This window comes from Ylistrum balloti, unplaced genomic scaffold (assembly GCF_031769215.1).
Source record: "Ylistrum balloti isolate Yb309-2 unplaced genomic scaffold, AGI_CSIRO_Ybal_v1 Utg370580, whole genome shotgun sequence".
NCBI classification, from domain to species: Eukaryota; Metazoa; Mollusca; class Bivalvia; order Pectinida; family Pectinidae; genus Ylistrum; species Ylistrum balloti.
In genome coordinates this window covers 351,919-369,945 of record NW_026782361.1, presented here as the reverse complement: position 1 = coordinate 369,945, position 18,027 = coordinate 351,919, and the positions used below count along the sequence as shown (strand labels likewise).

The 18,027-nt window shown below is 35.7% G+C and overlaps 1 protein-coding gene across 1 annotated transcript in view; it reads left to right on the top strand.

The window, feature by feature from the left end:
- The first annotated feature begins 11,429 nt into the window (after nt 1-11,429).
- The window catches only part of LOC132556640 (sodium-dependent proline transporter-like), a 28,604-nt gene continuing 22,006 nt past the window's right edge, over nt 11,430-18,027 (top strand). Inside the window, exon 1 of the mRNA XM_060221076.1 lies at nt 11,430-11,441. Coding sequence (XP_060077059.1) covers nt 11,430-11,441 — 12 coding nt within the window. The remainder of the gene's footprint in view (nt 11,442-18,027) is intronic.

Below are 18,027 nucleotides of genomic sequence, written 5' to 3'. Positions count from 1 at the left end.
TGTCTACAAACAGTAAAACATGTCTACAAACAGTAAAACACAAAACATGTCTACAAACAGTAAAACAAGTCTACAAACAGTAAAACACAAAACATGTCTACAAACAGTAAAACACAAAACATGTCTACAAACATTAAAACACAAAACATGTCTACAAACAGTAAAACACAAAACAAGTCTACAAACAGTAAAACATGTCTACAAACAGTAAAACACAAAACATGTCTACAAACAGTAAAACATGTCTACAAACAGTAAAACACAAAACATGTCTACAAACAGTAAAACACAAAACAAGTCTACAAACAGTAAAACACAAAATATGTCTACAAACAGTAAAACACAAAACATGTCTACAAACAGTAAAACACAAAACATGTCTACAAACAGTAAAACACAAAACATGTCTACAAACAGTAAAACACAAAACATGTCTACAAACAGTAAAACAAGTCTACAAACAGTAAAACACAAAACATGTCTACAAACAGTAAAACACAAAACATGTCTACAAACAGTAAAACAAGTCTACAAACAGTAAAACACAAAACATGTCTACAAACAGTAAAACACAAAACATGTCTACAAACAGTAAAACACAAAACAAGTCTACAAACAGTAAAACACAAAACATGTCTACAAACAGTAAAACACAAAACATGTCTACAAACAGTAAAACACAAAACATGTCTACAAACAGTAAAACAAGTCTACAAACAGTAAAACACAAAACATGTCTACAAACAGTAAAACACAAAACATGTCTACAAACAGTAAAACAAGTCTACAAACAGTAAAACACAAAACATGTCTACAAACAGTAAAACACAAAACATGTCTACAAACAGTAAAACACAAAACATGTCTACAAACAGTAAAACAAGTCTACAAACAGTAAAACACAAAACATGTCTACAAACAGTAAAACACAAAACATGTCTACAAACAGTAAAACACAAAACATGTCTACAAACAGTAAAACACAAAACATGTCTACAAACAGTAAAACACAAAACAAGTCTACAAACAGTAAAACACAAAATATGTCTACAAACAGTAAAACACAAAACATGTCTACAAACAGTAAAACACATATATGTCTACAAACATTAAAACACAAAACATGTCTACAAACAGTAAAACAAGTCTACAAACAGTAAAACACAAAACATGTCTACAAACAGTAAAACACAAAACATGTCTACAAACAGTAAAACACAAAACATGTCTACAAACAGTAAAACACAAAACATGTCTACAAACAGTAAAACACAAAACATGTCTACAAACAGTAAAACACAAAACATGTCTACAAACATTAAAACACAAAACATGTCTACAAACAGTAAAACAAGTCTACAAACAGTAAAACACAAAACATGTCTACAAACAGTAAAACACAAAACATGTCTACAAACAGTAAAACACAAAACATGTCTACAAACATTAAAACACAAAACATGTCTACAAACAGTAAAACAAGTCTACAAACAGTAAAACACAAAACATGTCTACAAACAGTAAAACACAAAACATGTCTACAAACAGTAAAACACAAAACATGTCTACAAACAGTAAAACACAAAACATGTCTACAAACAGTAAAACACAAAACATGTCTACAAACAGTAAAACACAAAACATGTCTACAAACAGTAAAACACATATATGTCTACAAACATTAAAACACAAAACATGTCTACAAACAGTAAAACAAGTCTACAAACAGTAAAACACAAAACATGTCTACAAACAGTAAAACACAAAACATGTCTACAAACAGTAAAACACAAAACATGTCTACAAACAGTAAAACACAAAACATGTCTACAAACAGTAAAACACAAAACATGTCTACAAACAGTAAAACATGTCTACAAACAGTAAAACACAAAACATGTCTACAAACAGTAAAACACAAAACATGTCTACAAACAGTAAAACACAAAACATGTCTACAAACAGTAAAACACAAAACATGTCTACAAACAGTAAAACACAAAACATTTCTACAAACAGTAAAACACAAAACATGTCTACAAACAGTAAAACATGTCTACAAACAGTAAAACATGTCTACAAACAGTAAAACACAAAACATGTCTACAAACAGTAAAACACAAAACATGTCTACAAACAGTAAAACACAAAACATGTCTACAAACAGTAAAACACAAAACATGTCTACAAACAGTAAAACACAAAACATTTCTACAAACAGTAAAACACAAAACATGTCTACAAACAGTAAAACATGTCTACAAACAGTAAAACATGTCTACAAACAGTAAAACACAAAACATGTCTACAAACAGTAAAACACAAAACATGTCTACAAACAGTAAAACACAAAACATGTCTACAAACAGTAAAATACAAAACATGTCTACAAACGGTAAAATAAAAAATATGTCTACAAACGGTAAAACACAAAACATGTCTACAAACGGTAAAATACAAAACATGTCTACAAACAGTAAAACACAAAACATGTCTACAAACGGTAAAATACAAAACATGTCTACAAACAGTAAAATACAAAACATGTCTACAAACAGTAATACACAAAACATGTCTACAAACAGTAATACACAAAACATGTCTACAAACAGTAATACACAAAACATGTCTACAAACAGTAAAACATGTCTACAAACAGTAATACACAAAACATGTCTACAAACAGTAATACACAAAACTTGTCTACAAACGGTAAAATACAAAACATGTCTACAAACGGTAAAACACAAAACATGTCTACAAACAGTAAAACACAAAACATGTCTACAAACAGTAATACACAAAACATGTCTACAAACAGTAAAACACAAAACATGTCTACAAACAGTAAAACACAAAACATGTCTACAAACGGTAAAATACAAAACATGTCTACAAACAGTAAAACACAAAACATGTCTACAAACAGTAAAACATGTCTACAAACAGTAAAACACAAAACATGTCTACAAACAGTAAAACACAAAACATGTCTACAAACAGTAAAACACAAAACATGTCTACAAACAGTAATACACAAAACATGTCTACAAACAGTAAAACACAAAACATGTCTACAAACAGTAAAACACAAAACATATCTACAAACGGTAAAACACAAAACATGTCTACAAACGGTAAAATACAAAACATGTCTACAAACAGTAATACACAATACATGTCTACAAACGGTAAAACACAAAACATGTCTACAAACGGTAAAATACAAAACATGTCTACAAACAGTAAAACACAAAACATGTCTACAAACAGTAATACACAAAACATGTCTACAAACGGTAAAATACAAAACATGTCTACAAACGGTAAAACACAAAACATGTCTACAAACAGTAAAACACAAAATATGTCTACAAACGGTAAAACACAAAACATGTCTACAAACAGTAAAACACAATACATGTCTACAAACAGTAATACACAAAACATGTCTACAAACAGTAATACACAAAACATGTCTACAAACAGTAAAACACAAAACATGTCTACAAACAGTAAAACACAAAACATGTCTACAAACAGTAAAACACAAAACATGTCTACAAACAGTAAAACACAAAACATGTCTACAAACAGTAAAACACAAAACATGTCTACAAACAGTAAACACAAAACATGTCTACAAACAGTAAAACACAAAACATGTCTACAAACAGTAAAACACAAAACATGTCTACAAACAGTAAAACACAAAACATGTCTACAAACAGTAAAACACAAAACATGTCTACAAACAGTAATACACAAAACATGTCTACAAACAGTAAAACATGTCTACAAACAGTAAAACACAAAACATGTCTACAAACAGTAAAACATGTCTACAAACAGTAAAACACAAAACATGTCTACAAACAGTAAAACATGTCTACAAACAGTAAAACACAAAACATGTCTACAAACAGTAAAACACAAAACATGTCTACAAACAGTAAACACAAAACATGTCTACAAACAGTAAAACATGTCTACAAACAGTAAAACACAAAACATGTCTACAAACAGTAAAACATGTCTACAAACAGTAAAACACAAAACATGTCTACAAACAGTAAAACACAAAACATGTCTACAAACAGTAAACACAAAACATGTCTACAAACAGTAAAACACAAAACATGTCTACAAACAGTAAAACACAAAACATGTCTACAAACAGTAAAACACAAAACATGTCTACAAACAGTAAAACACAAAACATGTCTACAAACAGTAATACACAAAACATGTCTACAAACAGTAAAACATGTCTACAAACAGTAAAACACAAAACATGTCTACAAACAGTAAAACACAAAACATGTCTACAAACAGTAAAACACAAAACATGTCTACAAACAGTAAAACACAAAACATGTCTACAAACAGTAAAACACAAAATATGTCTACAAACAGTAAAACATGTCTACAAACAGTAAAACACAAAACATGTCTACAAACAGTAAAACACAAAATATGTCTACAAACAGTAAAACATGTCTACAAACGGTAAAACACAAAACATGTCTACAAACAGTAAAACACAATACATGTCTACAAACAGTAAAACATGTCTACAAACAGTAAAACACAAAACATGTCTACAAACAGTAAAACATGTCTACAAACAGTAAAACACAAAACATGTCTACAAACAGTAAAACACAAAATATGTCTACAAACAGTAAAACATGTCTACAAACGGTAAAACACAAAACATGTCTACAAACAGTAAAACACAATACATGTCTACAAACAGTAAAACATGTCTACAAACAGTAAAACACAAAACATGTCTACAAACAGTAAAACACAAAATATGTCTACAAACAGTAAAACATGTCTACAAACGGTAAAACACAAAACATGTCTACAAACAGTAAAACACAAAACATGTCTACAAACAGTAAAACACAAAACATGTCTACAAACAGTAAAACATGTCTACAAACAGTAAAACACAAAACATGTCTACAAACAGTAAAACACAAAACATGTCTACAAACAGTAAAACACAAAACATGTCTACAAACAGTAAAACACAAAATATGTCTACAAATAGTAAAACATGTCTACAAACGGTAAAACACAAAACATGTCTACAAACAGTAAAACACAAAACATGTCTACAAACAGTAAAACACAAAACATGTCTACAAACAGTAAAACACAATACATGTCTACAAACAGTAAAACACAAAACATGTCTACAAACAGTAAACACAATACATGTCTACAAACAGTAAAACACAAAATATGTCTACAAACAGTAAAACACAATACATGTCTACAAACAGTAAAACACAAAATATGTCTACAAACAGTAAAACATGTCTACAAACAGTAAACACAATACATGTCTACAAACAGTAAAACACAAAATATGTCTACAAACAGTTACATGAAAGGGTTGAAATCGTGCCGAAGATCGATGTATTGTGATAAAACGCGTCTTTACAAAATATTTAAATACACTTCACTTTAAAAAAAAAGGGATGAAGAAGAGCAATTTTTGAGTCCTCTGAATAGATTTAAACACAACTGTTTTCACCAAATGTCAAATAAAACATGTAATACACCACGCCCGATTAAATTCTATCGTTATAATGTTAACTCGTGATATGAATATTTCTGCATGACATACAGGTATATGCGTTAATGCTGCATGATACAAATATATAAGTTTAAAAAAAAGCAATAAAAGTATTTTTACCAAAACTTATAGAGCAGACAGATTCATAATGATAGTAAGCCTCTTCAGAACTGCAGTTCTAATGTCTATTAGTGAGTGTGTTTATAGACAAGTGTATCTATTTGTGTAACATATATCCTGACGCCAGTAGTGTCCACCTGGGCATACGGTCTCATATAACACTGCCTTAGTGTCTCCCTTACACATACGTTCTCATATCACCCTGGCTCTTCATGTCCCCCAGACGTCCGTCATCATCTCACCCTGGATGTCAGTGTCCCACAAACACCCGACATCATATCACCCTGGATGTTAGTGTCCCACAAACACCCTTCATCACATCACCCTGACTGTTAGTGTCCCCCAGACGTCCGTCATCACATCACCCTGACTGTTAGTGTCCCCAGACGTCCGTCATCACATCACCCTGACTGTTAGTGTCCCCCAGACGTCCGTCATCACCTCACCCTGGTTGTTAGTGTCCTTCAGACGTCCGTCATCACATCACCCTGACTGTTAGTGTCCCCCAGACGACCGTCATCACATCACCCTGACTGTTAGTGTCCCCAGACGTCCGTCATCACATCACCCTGACTGTTAGTGTCCCCCAGACGTCCGCCATCACCTCACCCTGGTTGTTAGTGTCCCCCAGACGTCCGTCATCACATCACCCTGACTGTTAGTGTCCCCCAGAGGACCGTCATCTCATCACCCTGACTGTTAGTGTCCCCAGACGTCCGTCATCACATCACCCTGACTGTTAGTGTCCCCCAGACGTCCGTCATCACATCCCCCTGACTGTTAGTGTCCCCCAGACGTCCGTCATCACCTCACCCTGGTTGTTAGTGTCCTCCAGACGTCCGTCATCACATCACTCTGACTGTTAGTGTCCCCCAGACGACCGTCATCACATCACCCTGACTGTTAGTGTCCCCAGACGTCAGTCATCACATCACCCTGACTGTTAGTGTCCCCCAGACGTCCGTCATCACATCACCCTGACTGTAAGTGTCCCCCAGACGTCCGTCATCACCTCACCCTGGTTGTTAGTGTCCTCCAGACGTCCGTCATCACATCACTCTGACTGTTAGTGTCCCCCAGACGACCGTCATCACATCACCCTGACTGTTAGTGTCCCCAGACGTCAGTCATCACATCACCCTGACTGTTAGTGTCCCCCAGACGTCCGTCATCACATCACCCTGACTGTTAGTGTCCCCCAGACGTCCGTCATCACCTCACCCTGGTTGTTAGTGTCCCCCAGACGTCCGTCATCACCTCACCCTGGTTGTTAGTGTCCTCCAGACGTCCGTCATCACATCACCCTGACTGTTAGTGTCCCCCAGACGACCGTCATCACATCCCCCTGACTGTTAGTGTCCCCAGACGTCCGTCATCACATCACCCTGACTGTTAGTGTCCCCCAGACGTCCGTCATCACATCACCCTGACTGTTAGTGTCCCCCAGACGTCCGTCATCACATCACCCTGACTGTTAGTGTCCCCCAGACGTCCGTCATCACATCACCCTGACTGTTACTTAAATTGAAAGCATCCATGCAAAACTGAGCATGTGTATACTATTTATGAAGAACTTTTACAAGTAAGATCACCTCCTATGTAACTTTAGGACGGGTCCCCGCCGTGTATATCTCTTTGAAATCAAACCCTTATGCTCCATGACGATCAGTTAGCCGTGTATTATGTATATTTTAATTGATTTTTTTCTTCTTCAGTGTATGGGAATGTTATTTCATTAACTGAAGTTCGGTGTGTTCAGAGCAGTGGCACCACAGGTAATAATTGATAGTGGTCTAGCTTTGATATATTTTAGGTTGCTTTTCTGACACATAGAGGATACATTTATAGTTTTTTTTTTCCTCAAAAATTTAAGGTAGGTGTATACTTATGACGTAATATATGTGAAGATGTTGGAATAGCCATAAAAGAAATTTAAATAAATTCCACTGTGATTTAGGTAGGGATCTTTCTAGGGAAGGTTTCGGCGTGAAAATCTTTCTAGGGAACGTTTCGGCGTGTAAATCTTTCTAGAGAACGTTTTGGCGTGTAATTTTTATTTTTTTAAATTTTGCCTGGGTTTGCAGTTGATGATTCTGTACACATGTTGGTATTTTCATGTTGCTTTAAAACCGGTGCTGACCAATTTACCATCAATTTTTATTTACCAATCACATTTGTGACCCAAGGGATATAGCGAAAACCCGTGTAAGGGTTATTTTTAGGCAGTCTATTTGGTAGCTGGTGAGTACCTTATTGAACAAGATACGGAAGATCCGTCGCATGTCATGTAAAGAAATTAGGGTCAAGTGTTTTACCAATGAACAGACCACACAAACGCAGACAAATCCGGATTTTTAAGGTTTATTGAGAGTCGAAAAACATACTTCGGATCTTCATAATGTAGGCTAATAATATACTACGACATAGCAAATCTAACTTAAATATTACACGTGTAACTCCGCTAATTAAACGACTGAGCTACCGTGGTCACAGTGAAACTCGACTTTGGACGGGTGAGAGCTTATTCATTATATACTTACAATAACGTAGTCACAAACAGGTGTGTTATTTAGTTTTCTATTACAGAAAATATTTTTTATTTGAAGAAAACATTCATTATTCCAACACATGCAACAAAACTGTTGTGCGTGACTTACAGCGACATATAACATAAGCATAGATAAGTAGAATCTTTTGAATTTATATTACAAATACAGGTAAACAGTAGGAGATAGTCAAATCAAATTAAACCGCTGTTCCACGTGGTTATGTGTCTATCCTCTATAATCTACGTGAAACGTCCTGAAAGCACAACACAATACTTAAATCCCTTACATAGAGCCAGGGTAAAACATTACGGCTGTTCATTTGACTTTATGGTTGTTTTATTTCTTTTTAATTTTGTTTGTAGTTTAAGAAAAGAAATTTGTGATCTAACACACTAACCGAATCGCTGTTCAGAGATTCTCGTCCTTCAGACAATGCTTATGACAACGTTTATACAGATGGCTACGTCAGCACTTCATGCTTGACCTTGGTGTTTCTGTAGCTAACTAATAAACTGACTCATACGGGTCATCGTTTTCTGGTTATATATATACCCGAACATTTAAGACGCGGATTATATCCTTTTCATCGCAAGTAACACTGATTAATCATAGGTAGAAGGAATCACTAGTACTTTGTATTAATTATGCTTATAGTAAATACCCACCTTAATAAGAAAACAAGGACGGAGCCTGAGGTTGGATCCCGGTTTCGTTTTTCTTAAACGTAACTAGAAACAAGGAAACAAATTCACGTCCCCCAGCAAGGACGTGGCATACACATCTGCGCCAGCCGTTAACCTCGATTTTTTTCTTACAACGAAATAATAGGGTCATATTTCCAACAAGCTGTATGATAAGCGAGAGTATTGAAATATCTCTATTGTAATTTTCCCATTTCTGGAGAGCAACACCCTGTACACCAAACCTATGGTGTTTACATATCAGTTGATTCGATACTTAACGGCTAGCTCTTAATATCACCATTTTCGTACAAGATGTCGGCAAATGACGAAGTCATAACACAGGGATTCGAGATAAGCGGTTGATGAAAATGATGGGGAAGTTTACGGTAGTCATAGTGATCTCGATAAGAATTATTTAATTTCTTTATTTGATATAAAGTTGGACGTTTTAAATGCTCTTCAGTATACTTGGTGGGTTCTTAGTAACTATTTCTTTTGTTCATATTTTGCCCTGTTGTTATTTTTTTTTCAACTTCTGTTTATGATTTTGTTAACATGTTGGTATTTTCTGTGTTTTTACATCGTCCAGCTTGAATCCTGGACGAGTCTAATTCTCGTATTTCTTTCCACGATTTAAAAAAAAATGAAGTCGAGTAGAGAGGTGACACATCCTGGTACAGGACTATCGTTACTCGTTATACTGTGAGTCGGTAAGATATTACTGCCCATTTTCCGTGACAGATAAGCTGTATAGACGATCAATTATGACTTTCACACAAAGTGTAGGTGGTACGAGCGAGAGAGGTTTTTTAAACCTGTAAGATGTGCTTTGCATATCTAGTACATCTGAAATCAAATTGCTGTTCTATGACGTCAAAATCGTTTCTGTTAAAAATCGGAAATACCTAAGTACATACAGTGTAATATCTAGAAAAAAAACATTTTTCTGAAACTCAAATTCTAGCTTGTCCTGTAGCTGATGTGACTGTTCTTATTCTGTAGTTTTGACATCAGCAGCTTAAATTGATCTTTAAGCAGAACGAAACCTACAGTGTACCTTTCTCCAAAAAGTGATAATATCGATTTCCCAGTAGTGAATTTTCCATTTCTTTATTACATCATATCTGCATTTCCGTGCATATATTAAGGAATGGCAGTTAAACTCACCACACAGCCTGACGAAGAAGGGTCTCCTTGTGTGATATGAAGATGGTATGCCTGATGGTTTCGTTGATTTGAGAACGCAACATTAACTTAAAATGACCTAGTTTTATATAGCTTTTGACCCATATATCCTATTTTTTGTTGTTTCTCGACATATCTTATATTACACCATCGTAATATAATATAAATTTTATTTATTTTACAACAATTGCGAAACAAGTCATGTTTACTTATACTAATCACTCTTGTTGGCCTGGATGTAAGCGTACGAGGGGTCTTATTGTTGAAGGAAACCGGAGTACCCGAGGAAAACCCACGTGGTCGGGCAGGTGACCCCTTACCTTTTCACGTCCGTGACGGGAATCGAACCCCGGTCGGCTAATAAGCATTCTATGCGCGAGAAAACGGATCAAGAACGATTATAGGGTTAGAGAAACAGCCAATTAATAAAAAGAAACTTTATACCGAAATGGGAAAACTTATTTTAATATTGATGTAATCCGCATACAGTACAGTGGATTTCGGTATACTGCATTAAGGTCGTGTTGGTATTTGTGGCATATAGACCTCTAAAATCCCAACATCCGGTGAAATACAGGATTTTTTTCCTTAAACCTCGCAAAATTCATCACTGCAGTTTGTATGAATGTCGGCCCGTGAGAGTGACAATTGGGATAGGTTTCAATGTTTATGACATGTGGAATTGATAAAAAAAAAAGGGGGGGGGGGGGGTTAACAAGAATGACTAAGGTTTAATTTGATCAATTTCGTTTGTGACGTTTCATCAATTAATACAAATACATTGTGACCACAAAACAAGGATATACCGTCCGAAATGTTATTGTTTACCTGTGATATCCGGATGACAAATGTTTGTGACGTCAATGAAACTTGCTGTACACGTCATGACGTCATGAAATGGACTCTCATCTATTTTAATGCATTTCTTTCACGGGGTCATAAGAAATTCTAATTTATGATTTCTGGTGATCGAGATATTTCACACACCATGAACTCACAACGATAAAGTACAGAATGTATGCACGCAGTGTAGGCATGATCCGAACGTCGTATAACCAAATGAAAGTTGTATTCACTGTATATAGAACCTCGAGCGTAATCATACCCGTTTAAAAGGCTTCTATTTTCGTTCGGTCTACCTTGGATGTGATCATGGTTACCTGTATTTTATGTGAGTGTCTCTCCACGCATTCAGAGCGAGTATATATACCCGGGATGAATAACAAAGTTCGTCTGTAACGTCAAGGAGGCCGCGGACAATTACTGTTTACAGGGATTTAAAACTCATATTCTACAAAAATGGCTCCCAAGGTAAGAATATTCTCAAATTTCATAAAATTCATCTTATAGTTCATAAGTTCTTGCATATGTACTTGTTTTATACACAAGCGGTACGTAGAAGAATAGTTTTAAAAAATAAATATTTTTATTTTTGGTAGGTATTTCAGATGTATAACATAGACCTGTAAATTTCTTCTACAGCGTCAAATCTTTGTTAAAAAATGTTCAGTTGATGTAAATAATTGTAAACTTTTAACCTAAACATTTAAGATAAAATCCGCGTTTCCTTTTATAAAATACAGACAGATTAATTGTATCATTATATTGCCCGCGGCAAGCGATTTGCTATAACAGTGATGCAATGTCTTTGTTTCTTTAACTGTAATTTCCATAACTGTCAATCTTAATGATGTATCAGACTAAAAAACGACTCATAGACAACTTATTGTCTAGTCAGAAACATGCATTAGATTTTTTGATAGTTAAGACATTATAGACGATGAAATAAAACTTAGGTGAAAACTCTCCACACAATCCTAACAGGCTAAATATTCTATTTACATTACTCGTTGTTTTTATTACACCATCCCAACAAAAATACCCCGAAACGAAAATGTTGATGAGGAAAATTCAGTGTCCAACAAAACCGGACGAGTAAAATATTTGACAAAAGAGTTTTCGCATTTATTGTTCGTTTATTTACGGACGAGCGGCTTTTATATCAATTTAATTCTCGAAGTTTATTTTCCTTTATAGATTAGGGCGTCTGTAAAAACATTAAGATGGGGTTTCAAAAACAAAATATAGCGTCTTGCTTGACTTACGCCTGTCCTCTTAGGAATGGCAGGTTGCTGGTTATATGGGATTGTACTGGTGGCGAGGATGACGGCCGGGCGAGGTCTACCTTACTCCCTAAATAAAATCGCTGTTATGCATGATTAACGCGCAACTTGTTCTTTCACTAAGTCGTAAATCTCTCTAGATGACGTCATGTTAGCACATTCCATTCAACACTTATCAGAGGCAACCGCAAATATCCCTTCCAATTAAAAAACTTAAGGGATTATTTTATATAGATAATGGAATCTGCCAAAAGGCATGATGTCTCCACTCAGTAATATATGTGTATATATTGTTTCTTTAATAGTTACATCCTTCCCTGCTCTTTATAGTTTAATAAGCTTCAAATGTTCGTGTTGTTTTTTCTATCACTTTTATCTAATCACTGCCTTTAATTTTATTCCTATTTTCTCCGTGTTACAAAACTTATGGGACTCTGGAACAGTCCTTAAAGAGTGAACACGTCGTTGGTAGATAATATTTCAGTTTTTTATTTTTTTTTTATTTCGCCTCCTAGGTTTCAACCCTTAAGATCCTATGTATCACAACGAAAACAGAAAATATAGATTAATTAACTGTATTATATAATAACTCTTGTTTATATCTAAAAAGAAATACGTACTGAATGAAATATGTTATTCACATATGTGTCTTTTATTTAATTCTGTCGATCTAAACACTCAACCTTTCACCTTTGACCTCGGCGATGCTGCTTCAGACAGATCATGTTTCGTATGATCTCCGGACGTTGATATATATTTTGTGTGTCCCCTATGATCTCTGGACGTTACTATAGATATTTTGTCTGTCCCCTGTGATCTCCGGACGTTGGTATATATATTTGGTCTGTCCCTAATGACCTCCGGACGTTAATATATATATTTTGTCTGTTCCCTATGATCTCCGGACGTAAGTATATATAGTTTGTCTGTCCCCTATGATGTCCGGACGTTGGTATATATAGTTTGTCTGTTCTCTATGATCTCTGGACATTGGTATAGACATTTTGTCTGTCTTCTTTGACTTCATATACATTGACACAGATATTTTCTGTCTCCAATGACAACGTGAACATGGACAGATATTTTCTGTCATCAATGAACTCGTCATCTTTCTTTTGATATTCTCTGTTTTCTACCTGACAATTCATCCGCGACCAAATACTATACTCCTTTCACACAGTACTGCCTATCATAGGGTGAAAATCGGACATAAACTATGTCAGATACACTATTGAAAGGAGCGGAGCCAAGGCCGGGTCATTCAACCTGTATGTTACCAGTAAGGTTCGTTTATCGATGGAAATGTCAACACCACATCACAATAGTCGATCGTGTGTGAATGTATCGCTCCTTTTCCACCCAGAGTCACCTGTCGTTAAACCATTAAATCTAATGTCCTTTGTTAACCAAGGGACATAGGTATATGTATATTTACTAAGTATATTTTGTCATGGTAACATCGAATTGTGGTGTATTTGTCCTGGTAACATGAATTGTGGTGTATTTTGTCCTGGTAACATGAACTGTGGTGTATTTTGTCCTGGTAACATGAACTGTGGTGTATTTTGTCCTGGTAACATGAACTGTGGTGTATTTTGACTAAGTGAAAATTGAGATTACAGATATTTTGTCATGGTGTAGAGAAATTGTCGCGAATGTTGGTAAACTAGAGATATTGAGATATTTTGTCCTGGTAACATGAACTGTGGTATATTTTGTCAGGGTAACATGGAACTGTGGTGTATTTTGTCCTGGTAACATGAACTGTGGTATATTTGTCCTGGTAACATGAACTGTGGTGTATTTTGTCCTGGTAACATGAACTGTGGTATATTTTGTCCTGGTAACATGAACTGTGGTGTATTTTGTCCTGGTAACATGAACTGTGGTATATTTTGTCCTGGTAACATGAACTGTGGTGTATTTTGTCCTGGTAACATGAACTGTGGTGTATTTTGTCCTGGTAACATGAACTGTGGTGTATTTTGTGCTGGTAACATGAACTGTGGTATATTTTGTCCTGGTAACATGAACTGTGGTATATTTTGTCCTGGTAACATGAACTGTGGTGTATTTTGTCCTGGTAACATGAACTGTGGTATATTTTGTCCTGGTAACATGACCTGTGGTGTATTTGTCCTAATAACATGAACTGTGGTGTATTTGTCCTAATAACATGAACTGTGGTGTATTTTGTCCTGGTAACATGAACTGTGGTGTATTTTGTCCTGGTAACATGAACTGTGGTATATTTGTCCTAATAACATGAACTGTGGTATATTTTGTCCTGGTAACATGAACTGTGGTGTATTTTGTCCTGGTAACATGAACTGTGGTGTATTTTGTCCTGGTAACATGAACTGTGGTGTATTTTGTCCTGGTAACATGAACTGTGGTGTATTTTGTCCTGGTAACATGAACTGTGGTGTATTTTGTCCTGGTAACATGAACTGTGGTGTATTTTGTCCTGGTAACATGAAACTGTGGTGTATTTTGTCCTGGTAACATGAACTGTGGTGTATTTTGTCCTGGTAACATGAACTGTGGTGTATTTTGTCCTGGTAACATGAACTGTGGTGTATTTTGTCCTGGTAACATGAACTGTTTTGTATTTTGTCCTGGTAACATGAACTGTGGTGTATTTTGTCCTGGTAACATGAACTGTGGTATATTTTGTCCTGGTAACATGAACTGTGGTATATTTTGTCCTAATAACATGAACTGTGGTATATTTTGTCCTGGTAACATGAACTGTGGTGTATTTTGTCCTGGTAACATGAACTGTGGTGTATTTTGTCCTGGTAACATGAACTGTGGTGTATTTTGTCCTGGTAGCATGAACTGTGGTGTATTTTGTCCTGGTAACATGAACTGTGGTATATTTTGTCCTGGTAACATGAACTGTGGTGTATTTTGTCCTGGTAACATGAACTGTGGTGTATTTTGTCCTGGTAACATGAACTGTGGTGTATTTTGTCCTGGTAACATGAACTGTGGTGTATTTTGTCCTGGTAACATGAACTGTGGCAATTTTGTCCTGGTAACATGAACTGTGGTATATTTTGTCCTGGTAACATGAACTGTGGTGTATTTTGTCCTGGTAACATGAACTGTGGTGTATTTTGTCCTGGTAACATGAACTGTGGTGTATTTTGTCCTGGTAACATGAACTGTGGTGTATTTTGTCCTGGTAACATGAACTGTGGTATATTTTGTCCTGGTAACATGAACTGTGGTGTATTTTGTCCTGGTAACATGAACTGTGGTGTATTTTGTCCTGGTAACATGAACTGTGGTGTATTTTGTGCTGGTAACATGAACTGTGGTGTATTTTGTCCTGGTAACATGAACTGTGGTATATTTTGTCCTGGTAACATGAACTGTGGTATATTTTGTCCTGGTAACATGAACTGTGGTGTATTTTGTCCTGGTAACATGAACTGTGGTATATTTTGTCCTGGTAACATGAACTGTGGTATATTTTGTCCTGGTAACATGAACTGTGGTATATTTTGTCCTGGTGATAGGGAGCTGTTGTGTATATTCATCATGGATTTATGACGCTTTATTTATTTATTTATTTATTTATTTATTTATTTATTTATTTATTTATTTGTTATTGTTTACTTATAGTTGCGCTTTTGAATATATTTTAATTGTGTCTTAACACGACGATATTTTAATATTTCAGTCTAATTATATCATTCGTTCGTGGGTCTTGACGATCAAACTTGTATAACCCCCTTGTATTTTCATGCTATGATTTTTTCAATGATAACGCTGTGATACTTGTTTACAGGATCACAATGCTGTTATATACATTTTCCATGTGTTGACGATTCAATTCACATTTAAAATGTGTTTTGTACGCGGCGATAGATTAATTCACTGTTTGATATGAGTTGTAATTTTAAGTATTATCACTTTTAAGATATGTTTTCTTCCTGAATAGGAACATCGACAAGTGTAAGTGAGCCTTGCCTTTTGATAAAAAATATTTCCAAAGCGACAACATTTCTCGTACAATAAACACGAATATATTACATATAAACGATAATAATGTCTCCCTGACTCTTGTATCATGTTTACTGCTGTCTCCCTGACTCTTGTATCATGTTTACTGCTGTCTCCCTGACTCTTGTATCATGTTTACTGCTGTCTCCCTGACTCTTGTATCATGTTTACTGCTGTCTCCCTGACTCTTGTATCATGTTTACTGCTGTCTCCCTGACTCTTGTATTATGTTTACTGCTGTCTCCCTGACCCTTGTATCATGTTTACTACTGTCTCCCTGACTCTTGTATCATGTTAACTAATGTCTCCCTGACTCTTGTATCATGTTTACTACTGTCTCCCTGACCCTTGTATCATGTTTACTGCTGTCTCCCTGACCCTTGTATCATGTTTACTGCTGTCTCCCTGACCCTTGTATCATGTTTACTGCTGTCTCCCTGACCCTTGTATCATGTTTACTGCTGTCTCCCTGACCCTTATATCATGTTTACTGCTGTCTCCCTGACCCTAATATAATGTTTACTACTGTCTCCCTGACCCTTATATTATGTTTACTGCTGTCTCCCTGACCCTTATATTATGTTTACTGCTGTCTCCCTGACTCTTGTATCATGTTTACTACTGTCTCCCTGACTCTTGTATCATGTTTACTACTGTCTCCCTGACCCTTGTATCATGTTAACTGCTGTCTCCCTGACCCTTATATTATGTTTACTGCTGTCTCCCTGACTCTTGTATCATGTTTACTACTGTCTCCCTGACTCTTGTATCATGTTAACTAATGTCTCCCTGACTCTTGTATCATGTTCACTAATGTTTCCCTGACTCTTGTATCATGTTAACTGCTGTCTCCCTGACTCTTGTATCATGTTTACTACTGTCTCCCTGACTCTTGTATCATGTTTACTGCTGTCTCCCTGATTCTTGTATCATGTTTACTACTATCTCCCAGACTCTTGTATCATGTTTACTGCTGTCTCCCTGATTCTTGTATTATGTGCATCATAATCCTGATCCAAGACAAAACAAACGAAAAATAACCTTACCCAGATATTACTGAAAATGAGAAAGGAGAACCCTGCAAATATTCTATGAGGTGATTTTGAAAGAGTAAAACAGGAATTTAATATTTATTATGTAACTACAAAAGTTTCTTTACCATACAAATTTTAAACGTTTTTTAATGTTCGTCGCGACTTTGAAAGTATTGACAATAAGGAACATACACCAAACCGGGAAAAAACTTTCAGTTTCGTACATATGGGCGATCCAGTGCTGTTTTCTGTAAAATCATTGTATCAGCAAACATTGTGCGAGGGGTTGTTCTTAAACTGGTATTGATAGAATTTAACTTCAGATAATAAAGAAATTCCTTGTCTATGTAAATATCTCTCCGATTCATTGAGAACCGGTTATTCAGCGAAGCAATGACCTAACAAAGCACACAGTGTTGATATTAAAAATGGTTACTGGATACTTTATTTTTTAAATATGGAATGTTTTAAAATTTGTCACATTCTTCGTGAATTGCAGCAGTGATCGTTTAATGTTGTCTACACTTGTAAAACTTTTTCACAATACCAGTGGAAATGAAGCTCAGACACAGCGTGAGGAGGTAGAGCTTAAAGGAGGAGTCTTGTCAGGCTGATTGGGGGGGGGGGGGTGGTATAGAGCGAGAATAGTGCAAAAGTGGAAACAGAAAAGGAGGAATCCAAAGGAGGAGGTCGGCGGCGATGGCGGCGACGAGAAAGATGACGACG